The 26,118-nt window shown below is 26.2% G+C and overlaps 2 protein-coding genes across 2 annotated transcripts; both read right to left on the reverse strand.

Annotated features, from left to right (window-relative positions):
- Positions 1-641: 641 nt before the first annotated feature.
- Positions 642-20,812, reverse strand: LOC128959189 (fatty acid synthase-like). The gene is made up of 15 exons (XM_054305131.1): positions 20,717-20,812; positions 19,483-19,665; positions 16,162-16,801; positions 14,391-14,502; positions 9,306-9,589; positions 8,791-9,063; positions 8,353-8,714; positions 8,002-8,266; positions 7,642-7,914; positions 6,979-7,551; positions 6,031-6,888; positions 3,707-5,872; positions 2,012-3,606; positions 871-1,935; positions 642-788 (listed from the first exon to the last, which is right to left on the reverse strand). The coding sequence occupies exons 1-15, from the start codon at positions 20,810-20,812 to the stop codon at positions 642-644; spliced, it is 8,892 nt and encodes a 2,963-aa protein (XP_054161106.1).
- A 2,001-nt stretch (positions 20,813-22,813) lies between these two features.
- Positions 22,814-25,781, reverse strand: LOC128959199 (glutamate receptor ionotropic, kainate glr-3-like). Its single transcript, XM_054305142.1, has 2 exons — positions 25,606-25,781; positions 22,814-23,440 (listed from the first exon to the last, which is right to left on the reverse strand). Exons 1-2 carry the CDS (start codon positions 25,714-25,716, stop codon positions 22,814-22,816), a joined length of 738 nt encoding a protein of 245 aa, XP_054161117.1. The 5' UTR covers positions 25,717-25,781.
- Positions 25,782-26,118: the final 337 nt, after the last annotated feature.

Consider the following 26,118-nt stretch of genomic DNA (forward strand, 5'->3'; position numbering starts at 1 on the left):
TTTTTAATGCCGTATAATAAATTTAGAAATAATACACAACTAAAATTGAAAATCATTATCGTTTGTAATTATTGGTAATTTTAAAACTAACTTTTTTTATATAAATTTATATATATGATGTTTATTGTAATTAAACACGATTTGTTTTAAATATATATATTCATATAATTGTATATTTAATTTGTTTTATAATTATAACAATTTAATATAATAACAAATAAAAAAAAGTACAAACAATATGATTCATAAGTTTTTTATACAGTATTCAAATATTAATACTAATAGTAATTATCAAAAAACATTAATAATTATGAATTATTTAATATTTGAGCTGAAATTACAAAGTAATAAATACTATATTTTAATCATAGATATAGAAAGACTTTTTATATTATTAATAATTAGTTGAGTCATTATACAAACTTTTAATATATAATTATTTTTAATTAAAAATTAATATGATATAAAAATATAATTGAAACAGATCAATTTTATAACAAAAATAAATTTATTTAAATTTTGTATGTAAACAAAATAATTTTTAAAAATTTAAGCTCACGTTTAATGTTAATACAAATACAGTACATATAATAACTGAATATATTTGTAGTCAAATAAAACTATAATAATGTATTAAACGGCTATAATGTATGTATACAGTAGGTGTGATAACTACTTTTTGGACAGGTATGTGTTGATAGTTTCGGCCATATTTTATCAGTTGCCCAGTCATTATCAATGGTTTCTTTGTAGTCTATTGTCTTGATATTGATATTATCATTGGTATCCTATAATAAAACAAAAAAATTTGTTAAACATTGATAACAACAAAAATTAGTACAAGAATTATTAAAATAATTTTTTAAATACATTTTCTGGTAAAAAGTGTGTGTTTTCTATTTGATCCATTGTTTCATCATTTGTGTTGTCCAACGAGTTATCAAACATTTTAATGAGCAAAACTTTTCCCGTTATTTTCATAAACTTTGATCCGATATTAAACTTTAATTTTTTGATTTTGTTTTTCATATTCAATCGGTGTGTTTGATATAGTTTTGCGCGTTTGTATGACGTCAACAAAATCTCATCCAAGTCTCGACTAACAAGACTTTTACCACAAAACTCTTTAATAGACGACGATATTTGTTCCAACTTTGATGGCAAGTCTGGTTTAGTAGACATATCTCTCATGATTTTCAACTTAACAACAGCCGGCATGTCTTTAGTCATCATTGTTACGATCATATCCAACAAGAAGTCTTCGTTTAGCATCTCATCAGTGATGTTAAGGTTGGACATCGTGTCGAGTATAACAGCCTTACGTATCGATGCTTTTCGTATCATTTTTACGGCTATAAGTGCTCCGTATAAGTAACCAAATATATCATAATTGCCTTTAGGCTCGAGTGTGTTCATAATATTCATGTAATAATTGTTTATCTCTTTCATATCATTCAAACTATTCATTTCTTTAGTCCAATTGAGTCCAATGACCGGTCGATTGAGTTTATCAGCCAATGGTTGAAGTGAAGAAAATATACCTTCGAGTGTGGGCAAGAAGTAGATGGGTTTGCCAGTCATGACATTATTAAGTCGAGTATAGGAATCGGTAGGTATAATAAACTTGGTTTTAGTTAATCTTTCTCTACATTTTTTCAGGTCTTCGGCAAAACTTTTCATTTCGTCTACCTTTCCGTTTTCAAACTCTTTCATCATTCCTATTGTGATATTCTTGATGTCATTCAAAGTGACTTTTATATTATACTCTCTTTCCATTCCCTGTTGTAGTTCCACTGCAAACATAGACTCCATACCGATCTCACCTAATGTCAAGTGATTGGGAGTAGTCTTGGGATCGATACCTAAAGCTATCCAAACTTGTTGAACAAGTTTTGATTCTTTACTTCCCGATGTTATGGTTCTCTTGGCTCTCACCTTAAATGTATTCAATTATTTAATAAATATAATGTAATTWWAAAAATTATAGTAATTAAAAATAATGATAACATACTAGACATGAGACTACAGCTCTATCTGATTGAAGCAACTTATCCATAGTTTCCATACAGGAATACAATCTCTGTTTGACGACAGCAGCCAAAGTAGTGTTGATATCAGAGTCAGCCAACACACCGACATCACCGATAGGTCCCCATTGAATGGCCAGACCGTGCAGTCCATCTCTACGTCGAGACTCGCAGATACGCTCACAGACAGAGTTTGCGTATCCATAGTTGGATTGTCCGGCATTTCCTTTACCACAAGCGACGGATGAGAAGACAACAAAATAGTCTAAATCTATACTCAATTCACGTGAAATGCGATCCAAGTTCTCAAAAGCCTTAGTCTTGGAATCAATAGTTTCCTGAAATTTATCAAAAGTATGGTTTTCGAGAAGACAGTCGTTGAGTACGAGAGATAAGTGAAAGACACCGCCAATTGGTCCCAATTTTTGTGATTCATCTATCAATTGTTTAGTGCCTTCAATAGTATTAGTGTCATGAGTTGACACAACAATCTGTGTATCAAATAATTTAAACTGATTTCCTAATGCTTTCAGTCTTTCCAAAACAAACTTTTGGTAATCAGTTTTGACGCCATATCTTGATGTCAATACAAACTTGTGAGCGCCTAAAAACAACATCCAATGAACTAACTCAAGACCAAAGCCACCCAAACCTCCGGTAATGATATAAGTTTTGTTTGGATTAAAATAAGTCTTTTTCGTAACCAATAGACTCTTCGGAAGATTGTATCCTTCTTTCACAATTAAGTTGTTTTCTTCGTCTCTAATCTTAATAATTATTTTTCCCATATGTTTACCTGTAGTCATAAAACGGAATGCCTTTTCTGCCTCTTCTATCGAAAAAATGTTTTTAGTGACGGGTCTTATCATACCATTGTTGGCGTTTTGGTGCAACCAATCAAAAAACATCTTCAAAAAGCCGTGTTGTGTAAACATTGGTCTATCAATGGATACACCAATAAATGATATATCTCTTAGAAATGAAAACATTCCCAATTGTTTATTCATTTGAAGATCATATTTGCCTATCTCTATGAATCTTCCGCTATCGGCGACACAGTCATAGCTGGCCTCCAATTTATCGCCAGTCAATGAGTTGATGACAATGTTTACTCCCTTTCCTTTTGTCAATTCTTTGATTTTGTACTTAAATTGAGTATTTCTTGAACTGAATATTCTGTTTTCCGGTATATTAAACGTTTCAATCAAAAACTTTCGTTTGTCGTCAGTTCCAACCGTAACAAATATATCGCAGCCATAGTATTGACAGATACTAATTGCCGACTGTCCCACACCTCCAGCACCTGAATGTATCAAAACGGACTCTCCTTTCTTCAAATTAGCTCTTTCAATGAGTCCGTACCATAATGTGCTGTATGTGGACAAAATGGTTGCCGCGTCATCCATTGACCAGTGGTCAGGGATACGAGTTATATAATCTTCGGCGATATCGATAGATGTGGCAAAACAACGAGTGGAAACACCACAAACCCTTTCTCCAGTGTCCACACGACGGCCGGCAAACTCCAATCCAATGCAACAATCAGTGAACAACATCTGCGGTCCAGAAGATACCCGTCCTATGAATTATAAGTTTCAGTAGTTATTAAAATTATTTTTWAAAATMATTTATAAGGAGTTTTATACACAATATAGTATTAATATGTATTTGTATYATACCTGTAGCGACCATAACATCCCTGAAGTTCATACCAGTGYTATAAATATTACAGCAAACATTTGTCAGTGAGTTGTTCATTATATTGTAGCTGACTTTGGGTGCGACCAACTGTTTCATGTCATACAATTGAATTGATCCCAAATCACGATTTTGTGCCACATTTAAGTAATACTCATTGGATACTACTTTTCCGTTGTCTTTATTGAAATTCAAGTGTCTATAAGTGCCAACCTTTCCGTGTTTTAGCACATTTATTGGCAAATCATTTGATAAAATATCAGAAAACGGKTTCTCTTGAAAGTTGACAGAATTGGCCAAATGGTTGTAATCAAAAAGACATCGAAGCCTATCACCTCCCGGTTCCAGACGAAGACAATTAACGAGACCAACGATACCATTGTTTGGCGATTTGCTGGCTATTAGCCAAAGGTTATCGTCATTTGATTCACTTTCTTTGATTTCAACTAATTTTGTTTTTAGATTTTCAAACCACTTCTCTGTATTTGAATTGATTTCAATAATAAAATCATTTTTGGGAACTTTTGGTTCATTAAATAATTTTCTAAACAACACAGCCATTGATCCAATTGTATCGCATTTGCGACCAATTATATTGAAACCAACCGATTGAGCGATTTTAATGAAATCATTGATACGTTTTTCTAAATCGATATTTTGTAACATTTTCTTACCATTAATTTGCTTTAAGATCAGTTCCGGTTCAGTGAATTGATACTTAAAGACACACAATAGGAAACCTTTATCAGTGATAACATCATACATATCTTGAATCTGATTTTCGCAGTCTATTTCCCATAACTCTAGTGAATCATTGAAGACAATCAAATTGGTTGAACTGATCTCTCGAGGAAACACTGATTTCTTGTAATTCCAATCAATCACTTTCATTGCACACTCTTTCTTAAGTTCTTCACTTATATTGTCTGCTGATTGAACAGCGACTGTATAGTTGACATCAATGGGATAAATATGAGAAGTGGCCAATTGGTTGTCGATTTTTTCAACCAATAAATTTCGTGATAAATTTATTTCCACGACATTTATCTCTTTYTTCGGTACAATACTTTCACTGACAATATCAACAAAAGCACGAATCAAATGTTCATTCTTCGAGATATCATTGATGACATCCAAAGACATGTCGTATTCTTTATTGTTTTGCAATTCAGTTAACACTTCATTTGTATCGATATTACAATTTTCATCCAAACATCCCTTATATAACTCGTTGAGTGTTTTAAGCATAATATGATTGTCTTTCATATTTGATAAATACTTATCTAACAAATCCTTATTTATATTTGTTTCTTGTTTTTCATTATTAGATCCGATTGTTTGCTTAATTTGGTTGGCAAGTGATGAACAAACTTTAATATACTCTCTAACAGATTGTTTATCACTCTCATCGATGGCAATGTTATTATCATTTGGCACGAATTGATAGGACTCTAATTTAATGTCTTGTGTTTGAGATCTATGAGGAATAGGAAGAGCCATCAGTTCTTCAATTTCTACGCCATATGTGACAACCATTCTTGTGGTTAAATCGACATAATATGGAACAATTGATGGATAGATATGATAGTCTTTTCCTAAATACTCTTCCATATAGTCGGTGTGATCAGTATTGAGTAGACCCTCGACCTCCACTTTGTCTGCATTTATCTCATTTTCTAAGACATTATCGAGATTTGTTTCAGTCATCTGTTCTTCAATATTGGCATTTTCTTTGACTAATTGTTGTCTATGTTTAGCCACACCATCAAAAAGTGCTTTAGGATCGCAACGCAATGACTTAATCATCACCGGAACCATCATTTTGCGGAAAGAGTTGGCGGCAGCCATAGTTTGAAACAATGAGTCCATAAATGTAATCCAATTTCCATCCCAACTGATCTCTCCATAGATGTGTTCAAAGTTATTGGTTTTCATTTTTTGAATTCTTCTAAACTTTGGTTTGTAATCGTAGGCCAAGACTTTCATATCTTTATAGATGTCATTAGCAGTGAGTGTAACCGCAAACTCCTTATCCCTGACCTCTTCGGCCTCAATCAACACATTTTGCAGACTCAACGAGTATTCATCTGAAGTGCGAATTTTTCCCACACAACACGTGTTACCACTCTCTAAGATAACGAACTCATCTATAAAAATAAAGAATTAATTTATTATTTGTTTTTTATATATAACTGAGAGAAACATTGAAATAGACTTTATTAATAGATAAAGATTTATATATCTACTATTAATTACAATAATCATAGTATTTAAGTGTTTAAGCAATATTTTATATAATATTTACCAGTTTTTTCAAAATATTGAATAATAATTTTTGTGGTTTCAGTGTCAGCCAAGAAAATTGGTCGCCGAAACTGGACGTCCTCGAAGATGACCGGCAATTGGTTCCATAATTTGCCAAACTGTGCGGCCATACGACGCCACGCTAGCATTAGATAACCAGTTGCCGGAAATAATACATTGCCATCAATGCAATGATCCGGATAAAAGTTTTGTAAATTTTGTTGCGGATTATATATAAAATTCATGTCCGCAGCGGTCGACTTAAAGAAATAGTCGGGACATAATCTCACTTCATGACTGTACGTATGATCCCATTTCATCAATGAACTGATAGATTGTGTGTTTCGGGCCACTGGCCACTCAACTTTCGGGTAAAGAGATTCAATCTTTGTATTAAAACCCAATTCATAAAGTTTTGCTAAAGATGTCAATAACATATCGAGATTTGTATCGTTGGAGTCTTTTCTCATAAGTGATACATAAGTTCCCGATTCAAGAGTTTCTTTAACTGCTTTGGAGAAGAGTCCGTGCGGTCCGATCTCCAGAACAATAGCATCGGAGGGAATATTCTTGAATTTATTATAGAAATATACGGGACTAATGAGGTTATGAACGAAATACTCGGCCGAAGCACTCTTAAGTGCGTCATCGAGATCAGAGTCAAGAAGTGCTGTTGAGATCCACTTTTTTGATCGCGGTTTAGGATTGGGAACCACTTTCCTTAGTTGTTGAGTTAGTCTATCGGCTGATGACTTAAGATATTCGCTATGATATGGGATGTCATGACTTTGCAATTCACGTACAAATACTGCYTTTTTAGCCAAATTGTCGACAACTTGTTTCGTCTCTTTGTATAAACCTTAAAATATTATACAAATAAATTTATTATTTAGTTTTTTATATTCTACAAAATTTATGGTTTTTTCAATTATTAAAAATACAGTTATACCTGATATGACAACAGTGTCTTTACCATTGTTACACACAACAGACACGCCTTTCGGACAGATTTTCTTTGCCTCACTCCATGACATCCCTACCACAGCCATCAGTCCCTTTGGTATCTTTTTATCACTTTCTGTCACAACTCCTCTATAATATGTTACCAAAAGTGCCTCTTTAGCAGTCAGTGCTCCGTCAGCATAGGCAGCGGCTATTTCACCGAATGAGTGTCCAATAATACCGTCGGGTGTTATATCCAAAGCATTAATCACATCAAACAATGCAATCTCTATAGCAGTTGTGGCACAGAATTTATTGGTCATTGAGTTCATAGAGTTGTTGTCATCAGATAATAACAGATGTTTTAAGTCAATGTCATAGGGTTTGAGTATTTCATGGCATTCCTCTATTTTATCGGCAAATATCTTGATTGGCATCAATGCCTTAGCCATACCTACCCATTGACCTCCCAGTCCAGGAAATAGGAAATATATGGGTCGTTTTGATTTTAATGTAAACAGTGACCACTGTTTCTTATAKTCATACTTATTATCACAAGTTTTCTTAATAATTATTGAGCCTATAATTGAGAAATTAATAAATGACATGGATTAATTATCATAACACTAATACAGTAATTTTTTATCAGTAATATTAATTAATATGAAACCTCTATATGGAAATCCCGTTGAATTAATATCTGGTTCAACTCGCATAATATCGGTCAACAGTGCCAACAAATCACGGGTGACTTTCTGGGGGTTGTCTTCAATCCATTTGAAATATTCATTTAATGTCGTCTCAGTTCTGCAGCATATGTTGATAATTCTGGGTATAGTGTCAGCAATCTTAAGACTGTCCTCATCGGCCACTTTATAGTTGGGCTCAAATAATACTGTTGCGTTAACACCGCCCACACCAAAGTTATTGACACCAGCAATGCCTATATTATATATTTTTAAATTTTTTATTTGTTTTTTGCATAACACATATGAATTTATATAAAATAATATATAGATTCTATACAAACCCGGTGTGTATTTCATATTTTCAGTGACCGGTAGTAATGGTGGACACAACTCCTTTATTGAAGCTTTAATTGTATTCAAATGAAGACTCGGAGCAATGCATTCATTTTCATAGGCGAGCAATAATTTGGTAACAGATGAAACCCCKGAGGCGCCCTCCGCGTGACCGATATTGCTCTTTAATAAGCCAACTGGTAGTACTCCCTCTCGTTTAGGTTTACCGCAGTAGGCATTGTAAATGGCCTGAGCTTCTTGAGGGTCACCGACCTATTATATAATATATTATATTTAATTTTGAATCTATTTTTTTAATATCAACTATTTCTTATATAAATAAYATCATTTATCCAAACCTTAGTGCCGGTCGCGTGCGCCTCAAAATAGTTGACATCCAATGGATTAATATTAGCCTCTTTGTAGACACGAGTCATGAGCTCTTCCTGACTCTCGGATGACGGAAAAAACATACCGCTCTTCTTATAGCCATCAATGTTGACACCACTGTTCAAAATAGTGGCATAAATGCGCTTTGAGTCAGACTTTCGTTGTAAGAAAAAGCAACAGACAGTCTCTCCCCTAACAAATCCGTCAGCTTTTTCGTCCCATACCTTAGGTATGCCGTCCGGTGCGTTCATTCTCAATGATTGAAATATGTGATTTGAAAATGGCTGCAAACATACCTGAGTGCCGCCAACAATAGCCTGATCGCACTTTCCTTATGTCATCAATAAATAAATAATAATATAAATAGTATTATTKTTAATAATATAATGCATTTTTGTTAGACATACCTAATCTCAAATCATTGACAGCCGTATTGAATGCCACTAAACTCGATGAACAGGCCGTGTCGATGATCATCGACGGACCCTTAAAGTCGAACACATATGATATACGGTTGGCGTACAAACACTTTTGAGCGCCGGGAAGCCATAGTAARGTGTTGGCCATAATTGCCTCGCAGTCCGGCTGAACGTTTTCCGGYAGACCGTCGGGCATACCGAACGACGAGTAGCCGATATAAACACCAGTRTTTGAGCCACGAAGTGATTGTGGATTTATACCTAAATAATAAATATTTKATTTTTAAAATATTTTATTACAGTATATAAATTTTTATTTAAATTGTATTGAAAACATACTCTAATGTAGAAACTGATAATAATTTTCTATTATAAGGAAATTTTTAATAAAGACTTTTTATTATTAATTAATATTAATAATAGTTAGAAAAAGTTATTATAACTTATTTATAATATAATTTTTATAATAATAATAATATTGATTATAATAATTATGACAATACCAGCATCAATGATGGCTTCATATGCTGTCTCCACAGCAATCCTCGACTGTGGATCAGTACTTCCGCTCATAGTTTTGGTCAGACCAAAGAACTGGTGGTCAAACTTATCGATGTGTTTAAGTTTACCCATTCGGGGATTCATATTCCACAAGTCTGTCGGCCAACGTCTGTCATCGGCGGTAATCATATCAACACTATTGTATAGATTATTAGCAAACTCATCGGTCGAATCGGAATCGGGATATCGGCCACTCATACCACTGACCACAATATCATTATCCAATCTATTATAAGTTGAAAACATTGTTTTTCAAAAWTTTTGTCACTTTTTTCTAATTATAATAACAATAATTATTTATATAATGTATAAGATTTTTTAAATCTTTTCGAAAGTTTATTTTGATTGCTTTTAGTTTAATCTTTTTAAAAATTTTTATTAAAAATCTTTTTTTTGAACGAAATTCACTTTTTCTTATTAAAAAATAGTAATTTTGTTTTCTTTATTGATGCTCAAGGTTTATATACTATTGATTGAGACAGAAGTTTATATGTTTTATGTTTGTGTGAAAGAGAGAGAGAGAGAGAGAGAGAGAGAGATGAGAGGAGAGGACATTGTAATTGAAATTTTAGATTCAGTGTCGTAAATGTAAATTAGTTATGTTTAAAATATTTATTTTTTTAAATATAAATAGTTTAAATAATAATAAAAATAATATTGTAATTAATTTACAAAACAATGTTTAAAGTCTATTAATGCACTAATCGAYTGTATTTATAATTATCTATAATATATAGATTCTATATTGTGATTAATAAATGAATTTTGTTATTTTTCAAAAGTTCAAAATACAATACAATTATTCAAAATTTTTATTTTTTATTTTGTTGATATACTTGAAATAATATGATTTATACAACATTTCATGTTAAAATAAATTAAATATTTTTAATTAAATCGTCTACTGTATAAAATGTTAAAATTGTATTTATAATTAAATTTTTATTGTTTTTGTTAGTTTTGTATAATTTAGACATATACATAATTATTATTAAAACTTTTTGTTAGTAAATCCCTGTCCCCTAATCTACTAAGCACCYTGCTTATACTTTTATAAAACAATGTAAATTATCAAAAAAATATTGTACGATATATCTCATTGAACAAATATAATAAAAATAATAATAATTTTTCTAAACGACTAAATATTATATTAGTAATATAAATAGTATGTAAAGTGAATAATTTCACCATAAATATCTACTAAAAATTTTATAATATAAACATAAATACAGTATATCCCTATAGAGCATAACCAAGGTTACTATTGACTAATTAACGTCATTGTATTTAAAATTTATCTATAATTGTTTAATGTTTATAAATGATGGCACATAAATATTTAATAAATAATTGTAAACTAAAAAATATCAATTATCAATTTACATTATTAAGAAATACAAATATAATTTTCACGAACTCCTGAAAGGAGTCCGTATATGCATTCTATAAGTCTGTCTGTCTGTCTGTCCCACATAGGTCAGTGGTTCGAATCCAGGCTCTGCTACAAATTTTTTTTTGATTTTTTTTTGATTTTTTTTTTGATTTTTTAAGTTAAGGAGTTCGTATGGAAATGCTTTTGAAGCATTCTCAACTGGTTTATATTGATAAAGATTTAGTATTTAATGATATTATAGTTATATGTTAAATTTCTATAATATTGTATTATATTATAATAGTAATGTTGATTTACATTAAATACAATTGAATAAATAATTTGTTTATATAATTTTAACAAATAACTAAACATGCAATCAATTATTTAAAAATTCTTATTAAATAAAAATATGTTTAACAAATATTATATAATATTCTGTATAATATAAACTACTTTATTAATTAATTTAAAAAAACATTCTGCAATTATAAGGTATAAATTATTGCCTGTTTATGCCTGCCATTTTTAAAACCCTGGGTATAATATACTAAACCGCTATATTGATAATACTGAATGTTTTAAGATTGTATTATTAAACTATTATTTGTAGTTAATATAATACAGTATATAATTTATGAACATTAAATATAATGCGTTTATTTACAGTAAAGATATATCAATTTATCATTTTGATAAATAATATAACAACATTAAAAATATTATGGATTAATATATTATGTTATTTTAATCACAATTATCACTTTAAACAAAATAATATATTCATGATAAAATATTTTATTTATATAAATTACAATAACAATTATAATATTAAAATAACAAATTTTAATCTAAAGTTATATAAACACGATAATTATTATATTATAATATATTGTAAATATTATTTTATTTATAAGTTACAATGAATATAAGTGTCATATTTTTGCTATTTTTAAAATTTATATTTTAACAATAAATATAATAAAAGTTGCATTTTTTTAATATTTATATATTTTGTTATAAAAAATTCCCAATTAGTAAGTGTACATTAATTGTATGACATCAATGCAAAAATTTTATTTATTATATTATTGACATTTAAACAAAATGTACAGGCTAAATATTAATAAATTATTTAAATTATAATTATAAATATAGCAATTGATTTAATTTTTGAACTTTGAAACCTTGAATTTATACTATATATATATATATATATATATATATATATATATATATATATACTGTATATAAATTGATATGATATGTGTATAATATATTTATTTTAAAAATTCACAACAATAACTATTATATTTACGATAAAGTAAAAAAATATCTTTATTATTTATTTACTATTAATCTTGCTAAATATTATAGTATGCACTAAAACTAAATTATGTAATTTAATGTTTAAAGTAAAAAATAACTATTTTATTTTTGTTATATTTTTAACAGAGTGGTTTTAGCAAATTTTAGATGAATTTTTAAAAATTATTTTTTAAAGACTATTTACTAGATTTAAAAAAAACTAATTATATATAATGATAAAAATCTGTCAAAATATATAATMAATTTGAATTTTTACATAAATTCTGATTTCATTCTTCTTTTAAAAATTCACATAAAACTTGTCTACAAAAAAATTATACAAAAAATATCTGACTAATTGTATTTTGAGTGCTCTAATTAATTAATCATTATTTAAGAATAGACTTAATTTATAACACAAACTATTATTTGGAAAATTACTTTATATAAAAATATATAAATATTTTTCATAAATATTATAACAAATGAAATATTGATTTTTATGCGAAATCCTAAATTATGATTACTTAATACTAATGTATTAATAAAAATTTATACTATTGTATATTCTTWTTTGTAAAACAGTTAAATAACAACATTATTTTTATTGATTTTAAAATTAGATTAATTTAACTATTTTATTATGAAATAAATCTGCATAACAAAACACTATACAGTATAATAGTATATAAAAACTTAAAACTTAGTTCACTTACACTTATAATATATTGATATATACGATATTAATTAGATTTAATAAGATATATGGTATTAGAATAATGTMATTTTACTACAGTATTTAAATATACACAATATTAGTACAAATACTATAATTTATTATAACTATTAAGTTTTATAGCATTACATAAATAAACAATGAATAAAATATTATCACATATAACTAGAATTTTATACAAAAATAATTTAATAACAAGTGATAAAATTTTGGTAAAAATAATTATACAAATTTATTACTTATTTATTTAAATATATTAAACGACACACACAYACATACATACACAACACACGCATACACACACACACACACAACACACATACACACACACACACAACAAACAAAACACATACACACACACACAACAAACAAAACACAACACACAACACACAACACACAACACACAACACACAACACACAACACACAACACACAACACACAACACACAACACACAACACACACAACACACAACACACAACACACAACACACAACACACAACACACAACACACAACACACAACACACAACACACAACACACAACACACAACACACAACACACAACACACAACACACAACACACAACACACAACACACAACACACAACACACAACACACAACACACAACACACAACACACAACACACAACACACAACACACAACACACAACACACAACACACAACACACAACACACAACACACAACCCACAACACACAACAMACAAMACACAACACACACACACATACACACACACAACACACACACACATACACTCAAACATACTATCATTGAAATATTCCTTATAGTAATTATAACAGAATACAGAATCTTCAATATATAACACATATGTGGAGCATCTCGAGTATGAGCCGTAAATCACAGAACAGGTATTATATATTAGTAGAATTGATTGACTGTTTCTGAGAGTTCATCTTAATTTTATTTAGACTACCGTATTATGTCTATAAAATTATACTCAAAAGTTTTCATTAATATTTTATATTTAAATTCAAATTATATAGTATTTTATATAAAGTTAATTAAAATTARAAATGTAATAAAAMATATATTTTACATTTTAAAATAATTTAATTTTTTATTATTTTAGTAATAATACTAATATTTTAATATTTATCTACAGTAAGATATACTAAAATACAACTAATTACAACTAAAATATTATAATAACAATGAAAAAACTTAAATTATATTAATAAAATAAAATTTCATAATAAATATGAATAAAAAATTATTTAATATAATACTTCACTCATTTGGTTTGAGACCAACTAATAATGCTTTAAATAGTTTCTTCACTGGTATAACACTATCAATATTCATATTTATGTTATTAACTATTGGACTGTCACTTCATTTACTACATACTGTTCCGATGGTTATAATGAAGTTAACGTTCACAGGATTTATGGTGTCTACCATTGTCTCCTACCTGTTCCTCAAACGCAAAATACATATACTATTAGATATTTACGCTGAGATCCATGTGCTTCTGGTACGGCGTTCACTGGTCTCTGATACTCATAATTCGTATTCATACATATTTTTTCTGTGGACAGTCATCACGGTTTAYACATTGCGAACAATTACCTGTATTTGGGATCAGATGCTCGACAAAGTGTTTCAATTGTTTGTAGTGGATATCCTATTCCGACATCACGCCACAGTTTCCGTGTACTATCTAAACGCTTGGGTACTGATCCTACAGTATATAAACTTTGAGATCAGAAACAAATATCTAAATCTACTTTATTACTATAAYAATGCAGTGAGTGATCACTATAGCCGGCGCCCGACATATGATGTCAAACTTCAACTAACAAAAGTGTTAAACAACTTTCCCCGAGATGACCACTGTTTCAAAACTACCCTATTCTATRTACAAATTTTCATTTATTTCATAATGTTTTTCTATAACACAAATATGATATCAATATTTGTTTTGTGTCCTGAGTTTGTCAAAGATACCAGAATTAACTRCATTATTGGTTTGTATTATATTTGTATGAATTTCTACTTTATAACTACACAGATGTGGCTGTACTGTAGGTCAGGTATACAATATAAACTAAGACAAGGTCTGTATGAATGGAAATGTTCACAATAGATAAAAATTAAAATTATCATTTTTATTATAGTAATAATTTATTTTTTATTATTAAAAAATATTATTTAAAATAATAAATATAAAATTAATGTTACATAAAATGTTAAATATTTTAAAGTAATGTCATTATAAGACAYAAAAAATAATAATGTTATGGTATATTAGGATATTTTTTGTGAACACTTATAAACTTAAATTTATTAAAAAAAATTTTTTTTAATTATAAATCTRTATATTGTTTTTTTCGTATCGTATCTGCATTTCGTAATTTCAATGTTTAATGAAAAGCTTTGATTTTTTTGAAAATTTATATATAATTTGTATTGAAAACATCATACAAAAAAATTAAATTATTAATTACAAAATTTATTTAGTAATTACATATATTGTCTATTTTCTAAACAGACTTAAAGTTACATATATTAGCATTCAATGCATATATAATTTTAGTGGTTAAACAAGTCGTATGAATATACATGAACTTCAATGAATAAATATAATGATTGTATGCCAAAAAATAAGTCAAATTAACTACATATGTATATAATATTATATTACTTTAAATAATATATTATTAATATATTTAAAAAAATATTTTTWCTAATAGTTTATGTGATATATAAATATCAAATAACAATTATATTATAAGTTTTTATTTGTTTAGATTTTTAAAAATAATATAAAAAGAAAATTTTTGAAAATTTTAATTATATAAAAATTAATTTAAATATATGTAATATCTTATTATTCTAGTACTAAATTTTATTTTATTTATTTTTTGCTATATAATAAAAAAATGTTAATTTATATATTTTTCCAAGTTTATAACATTTATTAATTTGTTTAATTTTAAAAATAAATACAAATTTATATATAGATTTTAAAATATTAACTCATAAAAATATGTAAATATATAATGTATAAACATTTAAAATTAATTTTATTTGTTATTGTGAAAAAATGTTAATACAAATAATAAAAATACAATATTTCATATTATTTTGTAAAATAAGTGTTATTTTTRGTATTAATTTGAATTAATGTATTTTTTTTWAAATTTGCAATTCAATTTATATTATTTATTTTTTTGATTGAAGTGTTAAATATTAATAAATTCAATTACGTTGATTAGTTAGCTAGTATTAGCACAAATATTTAACATAATTTTAAACAAAATAATAAAAATGTAGAAAACATTACAATTCAAAGAAATATAATTACTATTATTAGTCAACAAACTGTTACTTTTGTTACCTGTCCTCAAGYGTGTCGACCTACCTCTCATGTGATTCCTAATGTCGGACAAATAATACTCATCTCGTTTAGTACCAAACCCTTTACTTTGAGTCCAATCATTTTTACATTTATCAGTTTTCCAGTACTTGTCCTTCAATTTGGCTAACTTTCCGATGCTTTCCAAGTGTTTGATAGCATTGGTAACGACATTCTTGAATGGAAACCCTTTCCTCATTGCAATGGCATAACCAAACTCAAAATACTTAACCCTGTCCTCGATGATAGTCAATTCACAGTCGCGTTGGACGACATACTCATTAAACGGATGATCTGTAATGAAGGCATAGTTGGATGTCTTGACTCGTTTGACACCGTCATCATCGCTGCCAAACGTATAACTATTAGGATTATAATCCCAATAGTCGTACATTTTGCTGACCACATAACTCGGATGAATGAGCGGCAAATGTGAGCCGTATTTTTTCACTCCATAGTCGACGCGCGACTGATGGGCCAAATCGTCAAATGTTTTCATACGGCCGACAATGTCTTTACGGATCAGTGCACTCAACCCGAACTTTATGAACGGATAGCTATAGTCAATGAGCCGTTCATGTTGTGTAAGCACTGGTATGTCGGCAATTGCAAAGTCGGTTTCCTACAAATAAATTAATAAGTTATTCATATACTRTAGAAWWTAAACTTTTTTTTCTATATAATATTTAGTGAAAGATTATAGATTCAGATAATTATTTTATTAATACACTCAAAATATATATAAATTGTTATTTTATTGCGCATAAAGTAACTTATGATAACATTTTTATTTTATTAGTAATTTTAATTCAACAAAAATATAACAATGAGTTCGTATACTATTTCATCGACAAGAATAACAATAATATATTATAAGAAAAGATGTCCTTAAATATGATATTTTCTATAACGTTATACATTATAGTATAAGTAATTAATTTACAGTATATATAATATTATACTGTATTATCCTTTTATACTAAATATAAAAATCGATATCAAATTTGATGCATTTTCCATTAATCTGATGCATTTACTTTTTATATCATAATTATTTATAGATATAAAAACTATTTATATTTTATTTGTCTTTAGTATTTATCTAAAGTCTAATATACTTTATGCAATCAATAAAAATTATTTTATTTATTTTTATAAAGTCAATATCTAAATAGCATAATTAAATTWATTTTTTTATTGGATAATTCATGCTATAAATTTCATAGTATATTTTTTACTTTAWCTCTTAATTTTTTTATTTATAATATACAGTATATGGTCTATATATATATATAGTAAAGGATTGTGGAAAGTTAATATTATATATATATATATATATATATATATATCAGGGTTAAGCAAGGTTTTGGATTTTAGGGGGGTAGACCGGGGTAAAATTTACAAAATTCTCGAAAAATCTTGGGGGGGGGGGCGTCAAGAGAAAATTCCCTAATATTTTTTAGATTTTTTAGTTTAAATTTTTAAAATTATTAATAAAAATCTTGTAATATAAGTATTTATTGTTTTATTAACTTCTTAAACTATCTTAAACTTATATTTAAATTTTAATATGATTACCTTTTTGAACAAATAGGTAATTTTTAATTTTTTAGTTTAATATTTTAATTAAAATAATGTTATTTTTTCATGAGTTTTAACGTTATTTTAACTATTTTACTTATTTTTAATCAATAATTAGATTTATATAAATTTTAAAAACACAAAACTAAAAAAACTAAAATAAAATTTTTAAAAACTACAAAAAATTTTCGGCGCCTTCAGCGCCGAAATATTAGGGGGGTCATTTCTCCTCGTTTTTAAGCGACAACTTTTCCCATTTGGTCAAAAAGTCTGGGGGGTAAAATCCAAAAATCTCGATCTTAGGGGGAGGTATTTTGGCCTTACCCCTACCCCCTTTACTTAACCCTGATATATATATATATATATATATGAAAATAAATAACCACAGATAAGAAAGCAAATACATGATACATGAAAAATAATATGTAATACAATTAATTAAAAATACATAAATAGGATTTAAAAGATAAAAACAGATATAATATTATAAATTAATGCAAAAATCACATAACTTTATTATAAATTGTCATTGCTAACTTTTTAAAAATGTTTGATATTAGTTGTTTCATTGTATTAGCAATATGTGATTAATATACAGTATGTGTTAACTTTCCACAATCTGACATCTTTAATATATAGTACTTAGCATTGACCAATAGTACAACTTATGATTTATATTATTTTATATATATTATAGTTATAAATATATAGTATCAATATATTATTWAAATCATTTTTATTGATACTTTACATGAATATTGATTTTTTATAATACAAAATCGCATTTGATTTGTTTAATAAACAAATCGTGATGTTTACAAATACATTAAATCTAATTTTATAAATTATATTATTATCAATTATAATATTACTAGATCAGTTTACTAAAATATAAAGTAATATCACACTTGTGACTGATATTTATCTATTTCGCTATTATTAGAAATAATTGATTAAAAGTTATTTCATGTCTAAATAATGGGTCTAGTTCATAAGATCTAAACTCATTTGACCCAAACTTATATGACCCAAATTACTTGACCCAACTTCATTTTCATTTGACCCAAACTTATTTGACACAAATTGACCCAACTCATTTGACCCAACTCATTTGACCCAACTCATTTGACCCAACTTACTTTACCCAAATCATTTGACCCAAACTTATTTAACCCAAATATTTATTATATTATTTTTCATAATATATAATTATATATAAATAATACAAACTTAATAATTGGGAATATTTCTGGCTTTTTTATTTAAAAAAATAAATATTATTAAGTTCTAAATTATTTTATAGATTAAATAGATTATTATTTTATTTATATAATTAATTAAATAAAATTATTAAGTTGTATATTATTTATATATAATCATAGTTTGAAAAAATAAAATAATAAATATTTGGGTCAAATAAGTTTGGGTTAAATGATTTAGATCAAGTGATTTGGGTCAAATGAGTTGGGTCAAATGATTTGTGTCAAATGATTTGGGTCAAGTGATTTGGGTCAAATAAGTTTGGGTCAAATGATTTGGGTCATATAAGTTTGGGTCAAATGATTTGGTTCATATAAGTTTGGGTCAAGTGATTTGGGTAAAATAAGTTTGGGTCAAATGAGTTTAGATCTTATGAGTGCGACCGCTAAATAATATATACATTATATCAATAAATATATTATTATTTTTTGTTGATTATGACAATTATTGGAAAACACATACATTTCTATAGATCTGACCAATCATGCCATCAATGGTGCCATTTGAATGCAAGGCACCCACCTTATTTCCAGTGGCCAACTCTAATGTATAGGCCAGTCGGGTGATGGCCGCAATCTCATTGAGCAATTCGATACAGAAGCCCTCAAACTGTCCATTGGCCAGTTGGTTGGCGTATGGCCACTTCTATAAATATTATTATTTCATTGGATCAATAATTATTTAAAYTATTTTAAAACTTTATGTATATGTTATTTAAAATATAAATTACTTTGTGTATTGATAAAAATTTCTAAATTAGTTTTATTTTTAAATAGCATAATCTTTATGATAGTTTCTATATTGTATTAAATAAATTTTACATAATTTTTATAATTAATTTAAATCTACCATACGATAAATATAATAAATGTAAACGTTTTAATAAAACAATTATTATTATTATGACACACTAGGTATATAAAATTACATTAGTAAAATAAATTAATTATTACAGTAAGCTTTTTTAATATCTATTGTTTTTAATAATATTATTTAATATGCATCATTAAAGCATGCAATWCAAAATATTGTTATCATCAAACACCATAAGCATAACATTTGTTTGTGTTGATAGCCTTATGTCAAAATTAGGAGCGAAACTAATTGTATGAAAAAATGTTCAAGGTCATATATATATATATAWATTATATAACTTTAATGTATTGTTTTATAGTCTTGAAAAAATTGCTACAATGTGTTATTTGTATTTAATGGACTTTTGAAAACTTAATTAATAATATAATTAGATTTTATCATATTATWTTGCATGATTTAATTAATTATAAAAAATTTCTCTGATTTCTAGTGATTTTAAGTATATTATTATATCTATATATAAAAATAAATATTATTTAAATATTTTAACTTGAAATCATATTTGCTTTTTAATTTTACAGAGTTTAAATATTTAAAACTTTTAATAAAATATATTTTGGATTATTTTTATGTAAATTTACTTTAAATTAAACATAAATATAATATATACAACCTTTATATTTAAAGTTGTAAACTTGTATTAAAAAGTTTATATAGACTTGAAAGTTTAACTATATTTTATGTCATTTATTAAATGAAATATACAATGTATATATTATATACAGTATGTATTCAACAAATATTAATATTTATTTTTAGTATATAAAATCAATTTATTTTATTATTATTATTTTATTAGTTATTACAGTAGAGTACATACCCTTATAGTGATACCCCTGAGCACAACACCTGATGCCAGGTTTATGATTGCCATATGACATACCAATATTGATATAACAAATTTCAGTGAAAACATTTTGTCGCAGTTTAAAAGCACCGAAATATTTGTGACATTGACATATAAATAATATATATAATAATAATAATATACAAGTAAACAACAATATATTAAAAAAGTTTACATTTTCATTATAAAAATGTTTACATAGTGATAGACACTTTATATATAAATATCATTCAACATATTATCAAATAAATATATAGATGTTATGTTTTGTATTTATTACAAATATATATTAAAATTGAAGTGCTCTTTACTCAACAAATGATAAATACAATTATATCCTATATATATATATCCCATTAGTTGATAYACAAAAAAGTATTTACATTCAAATGATTTATTTGCATCTTTGAATACAAAAAATCAAATATAACTTTGAATATACATTACGTTGAATAATGCATATAAAAGTATTGCTTGTTATTAACAATAAGTATAATAGACATAAACATATAGATATAATTGAATGGCTAAAATACAATAGCTTTTAGTTACAAAAACAGTTAGTTAGTGGGCGAACCTTTACCTTGAAATTAACCATATATTCAATACTGTGATTATCCATTGCTTGAGTTTTCACGATTYAATTCAATTTTATTTAGTTTTGTTGTTTCAGATTCACGTGTATCATATAATATGCAATTTTATTTAATAATTAATTATCTATTTTATAGTTTGGAGTTGAAAATAAATAAATACACACACAGAGAGAGAGAGAGAGAGAGAGAGAGAGAGAGAGAGAGAGAGAGAGAGAGAGATTATGTTTGTTTTATAGTTGACATTAATAATTATTATTAATCTTTGAGACCAAAAATATTTGAGGTGATTCACATATTAGGTTCGCACTTTTTAAGAAATATAGACCCCTCCCTCCCTCTAATTCACAATTGTTCACATACAGTCATTTTAAAAAATTACGTTCGCACATCCCTAACCCCCACCTATTACACATAGATTAACTTAAACTAAAAATTAATTCCTTAAATTCCTTAATTTTAAATGCAAAGATTCTTAAAAGCTCTATCTTATTCCCCCCCCATTTGCAAAAATTCGCAAAACACTCCTCCCCAAGTGCGAACGTAATATGTGAAGCACCCCTTTTAATAAATCAAAATAAAATTTAATTAAAATATTAACGTTAATCCAATAAAGGATCTAATATTAGAATAAATAATTTTTCTTAGAAAGTTAATTAAAAAAATGTTTTGTTAAAATTATACAATTAATCATTTTATGAATTAAAGTTTTAAATTCGAGATGAAAACAGATTGTTATCTATTGTGTTAAATATTTATTTATTTATAAATCATTTTTATTTTATTTAATACATGTCACTTTTATGTGTGTTTGTTATTATTAAACAGTACTGTATTAATATGTCAAATGTGAATTTAATAAAGATTATAAATAGATGTATGGGTTTAATATTTGTAAAAGTGTAAMTTAATGTGTATTTAAAGTGTATATTAAAATATCAAAATTACAATTTATTTATTTATTTTTAATTGTTAATAATAAATATTTAAATATWATCGTAAATTGCATTAACAGTTCGTTATTACTCATTGTGTTTAGTCACACATCTATTTGAAATAAAATAAATATTTAGTTAATAATTTATATCTTAATGTTATTAATTACCAYAATAYATTTATATAACACTAAACAAACACAATATTTATAATGTGTATAATTTAATATATAATTAACATAAAAAGTAAATTATAAATTACTATATAATAATTATATTATATAATTTATATAAACACATTGTGTTGCATTATAAGCGCAACACATTGAAGCACTTTGAGATCAAAACAAATAAAATATATTAGAAAAATGACCATGTTAGTTAATTTGATTTTTTTACAAAATTGTAAACATAGAAAACAATGTGTAACGTAATGTATATTTTTAAATTAACTAGATTTTAACAAATAATAAGATAATTGATATAACATAGTTTATACATTAATATAAATGTATATAAAATTATAATATATTATATAACTATTAATTCAACAAATAAGTAGTCAACAGTATTGATGTAAATGTCATCCCTAACGATATAAGTTTAGTTGTGGTAACTGTGTTACCGATATTATAGTTGCAGATTATTTTCCAATACCTTTCCCTTATAACATACAATATGTTAGTCTCGATGAGACGTTTGATGAGACTGTTGAATGTCCTCAAATAGGGCGACCCTTTTGGCAGTGCAATGGCCACTGAACGACGAAATTGTGGCCAATTGTTGACAATGACAGTCATATCGCAGTTATCTCTGGCTAACTGTTGAATGGTTATTGAGTCGGCAATGAAGGCATATCTCTCACTACGTACTCGGAAGACAGCCTCGGGTAGACTGTCCACAGGGACACCAGTGCTGTTCATTAAGGCAAGCATACGCCGCACAACCATATCGCCGGATCCGTCAAACATTTTCATAGTATCTCCATTTCTCAGCGCTCCGTATGTAATCCTTGTCTGGTCTGCCAATTCGTTAAATGATCGCATGTTTCCCACATTTGACTTATGTATTAAAGCACTGATACTGTAGTTCAACAACGGATCTGTAAAGTCAATCAACTGTCTTCTCTCGTCGGTCACCGTTATGTATGAAACACCAAATTCAGCATTCTTTGTATTCAATGGCATCAGTAGTATTGGGAAATATATTTTTTTTAAATAAAAAAATTTTACATTAATAATAGTAATAATAATAATTTTAATACATGTTTTAATACAATTTGAATGACATATACAAAAATGTTATTTTAAACACAACTGCCAATAATAAGTCTAAATATATTACAGTATTATACTAACTCTCAGTAATACTCATTTATTGTGTAATATTTTAAACATAATTTTATGAATTATTTAATACATATACTGTATGATAACAGATTAAAATGCATTTAATTTAATATAAATCTAATATACAGAACATACAGGAGAAAGAAAGAAAGAAAGAAAGAAAGAAAGAGAGAGAGAGAATCTTAAATAGCGGCGATGCTATTAATTACAATAATCTGGTCAACAATACGTTGAATTTAAAAGAGACCAAGGGCAATGTTGTAGATAATTTTACATTGTAATTGGTGATTTTCTAATTAATTGGATGGTTAGTCATATAATTTACATTTCACTTTTAATAAATTTTAAAAATAAATAGTTGACTGCAATTATCTGGTCAATCATAAGATTAATTTTAAAATGTCAAATTACAAAATAATTTAGTGTAAAATTATCTATAACTTTGCCCTTGGTCATTTTTAAATCCAATGTATTGATGACCAGATAATTGAAATTAATAACATCGCCGCTCTGTTTAAGATTCTAATATTACTGWATAATATAGTATATAAAACATTTAATATGATATTCAATAAAATAAGTACAAATTATTTTAAAATCGTCTAATGGTATACAAATATATTGACATTAATAAAATTAGCATTAAATTAGGTAAGATGATACAGTATATATATTATAGATATTATAAGCAAATAAAATTTAGAAATTTTTAACTTTATTAAGACATTCAGTTTTATATGTTAATATTATATTTTAATTAAAATATATATATATATATAATTACAAAAGGAATCTAAATTTTTTAATATACATAAATTAGAACTGGAAATTAATATTTTTTAGTTAAAATCTATTTTTAATTTTTTTTGATCTGATAAATAAATTAGAAATATAAATATAAAGTATACATAAATATTTATAAATATATATATATATATATATACTGTGTATAGATTCTTAAATTTTATATAATACTGTACTTTTGAGATAATGTACTTATACTTAAGTTAGCAAACATAAGATTATTCAATTAATAAGATATATTGAATCTCATAAATATATAATCATGTTATAGATTTAAACTATTTTTGACAATTTAGTCTAATTGTTGTTTAGTATTATAGTTTAGCTTTTTAAAATAACCATGTAAACAACTATTGTTATAAAAATAAAATCCCTGACACTAAATTTAATTTGTTTATTATCTAATAATAATAATAATAAATTATTATATTCATGGATATATTAATAAAGTTAAGTATATTAGAAAAAATGTTATTTTAAACTTTCTACAAATAACAATTTTAGCAAATTAAGTACAGTACATTATAATTTATAAATATATTAATAATAGACTATTATAATTCACAGAAAAAATACTACTTGTTTGATAACTAATTAGAAAACATAATGTTTAAAAACATTAAAAATTGATTTTTTAATATATATATATTTTATAAATATTAAACAAGTTCATTTTTATACAATATATTTAATTTAATATCTTTTATTGTTATGTATTTTTATTAAGGATGATAAMTAAAAAGTTATTTTTTAAATACTCAAATTATGGGTTTGTTATGCATTGTTGTAYAATATATTTCACTATAAACTATAAACAAATCAAATCTACAGCTTATATTTAATTTCAAAAATTTTAAGTTAGTGTATTTGTCTATAATTATATTTTTTTAAAAAGTAATTAATAATATTTGGTAACTAATAACTAATAATTAGTACTTATAAACAAATAATCTATCAAAAAATATTATGTAAATTCTTGTGAGTAAAATAAATGTAAATTATTTATAAATTTATGAAATTCTTAAATAAAATATATTTCAACTTTTTWATATGATTTATGATTTTAAATATGAATGTTTGTCAGTCTATTTACTTATTTTAAAAAGACTAATATTAAGAGTGTTTTGAACTTAAAATGCAAACATTACTTGAGATTTATTTACATTATAAATAAGTCATACATTTCTCCAGAGTTGGTCCAATAGGAAGGAAATGGATCCAGACTTTGACTGTTGTGCGGCCAACTCGTTGGCGTCATTTAGATAGTAGTCAAAGTCGGAAAAGTTTTTCATAGCATTCAATATATCAATGATATAACCATTAAAATAGATGCCATCTTTAATGACAAATGGATGTGACTGTAATGTAGAAAATATATGAATAATAATATATTATATATATATYAATTTTTTTATTGTTAATCAATATCTTRTTCTTATTATTAGACATTAATAAYATTTAATAGTAAATTTTATGTTAAATTTAATATTTATATTTAATTAATACTTTATAAAATAATATTATAAACTATGATAATATGAAACTTTCTAACATAAAATATTTTTAAGAATATTTAAAAAATACATTAAACATGYAATACTAATACTAATAATAATAATATTGTTAATAAATTATACCTGTAATGCAATTCCACGCAATTTAATGCCATTAATGGATGTCGATAATAATAATAA

Source organism: Oppia nitens, unplaced genomic scaffold, assembly GCF_028296485.1.
Source record: "Oppia nitens isolate AA-2021 unplaced genomic scaffold, nextdenovo-longstitch-racon4-pilon3 scaffold13_pilon_pilon_pilon, whole genome shotgun sequence".
Classification (NCBI taxonomy): domain Eukaryota; kingdom Metazoa; phylum Arthropoda; class Arachnida; order Sarcoptiformes; family Oppiidae; genus Oppia; species Oppia nitens.

Excerpts from the sequence above, each read along its gene's own strand:
- LOC128959199 (XM_054305142.1), bottom strand. The coding sequence starts at position 25,716 with ATGAAAAACTTTTCCGACTTTGACTACTATCTAAATGACGCCAACGAG. Across the intron at positions 23,441-25,605 it reads TGGACCAACTCTGGAGAAAT|AATGCTGAATTTGGTGTTTC; the intron begins GTATGACTTATT and ends TTGAATACAAAG.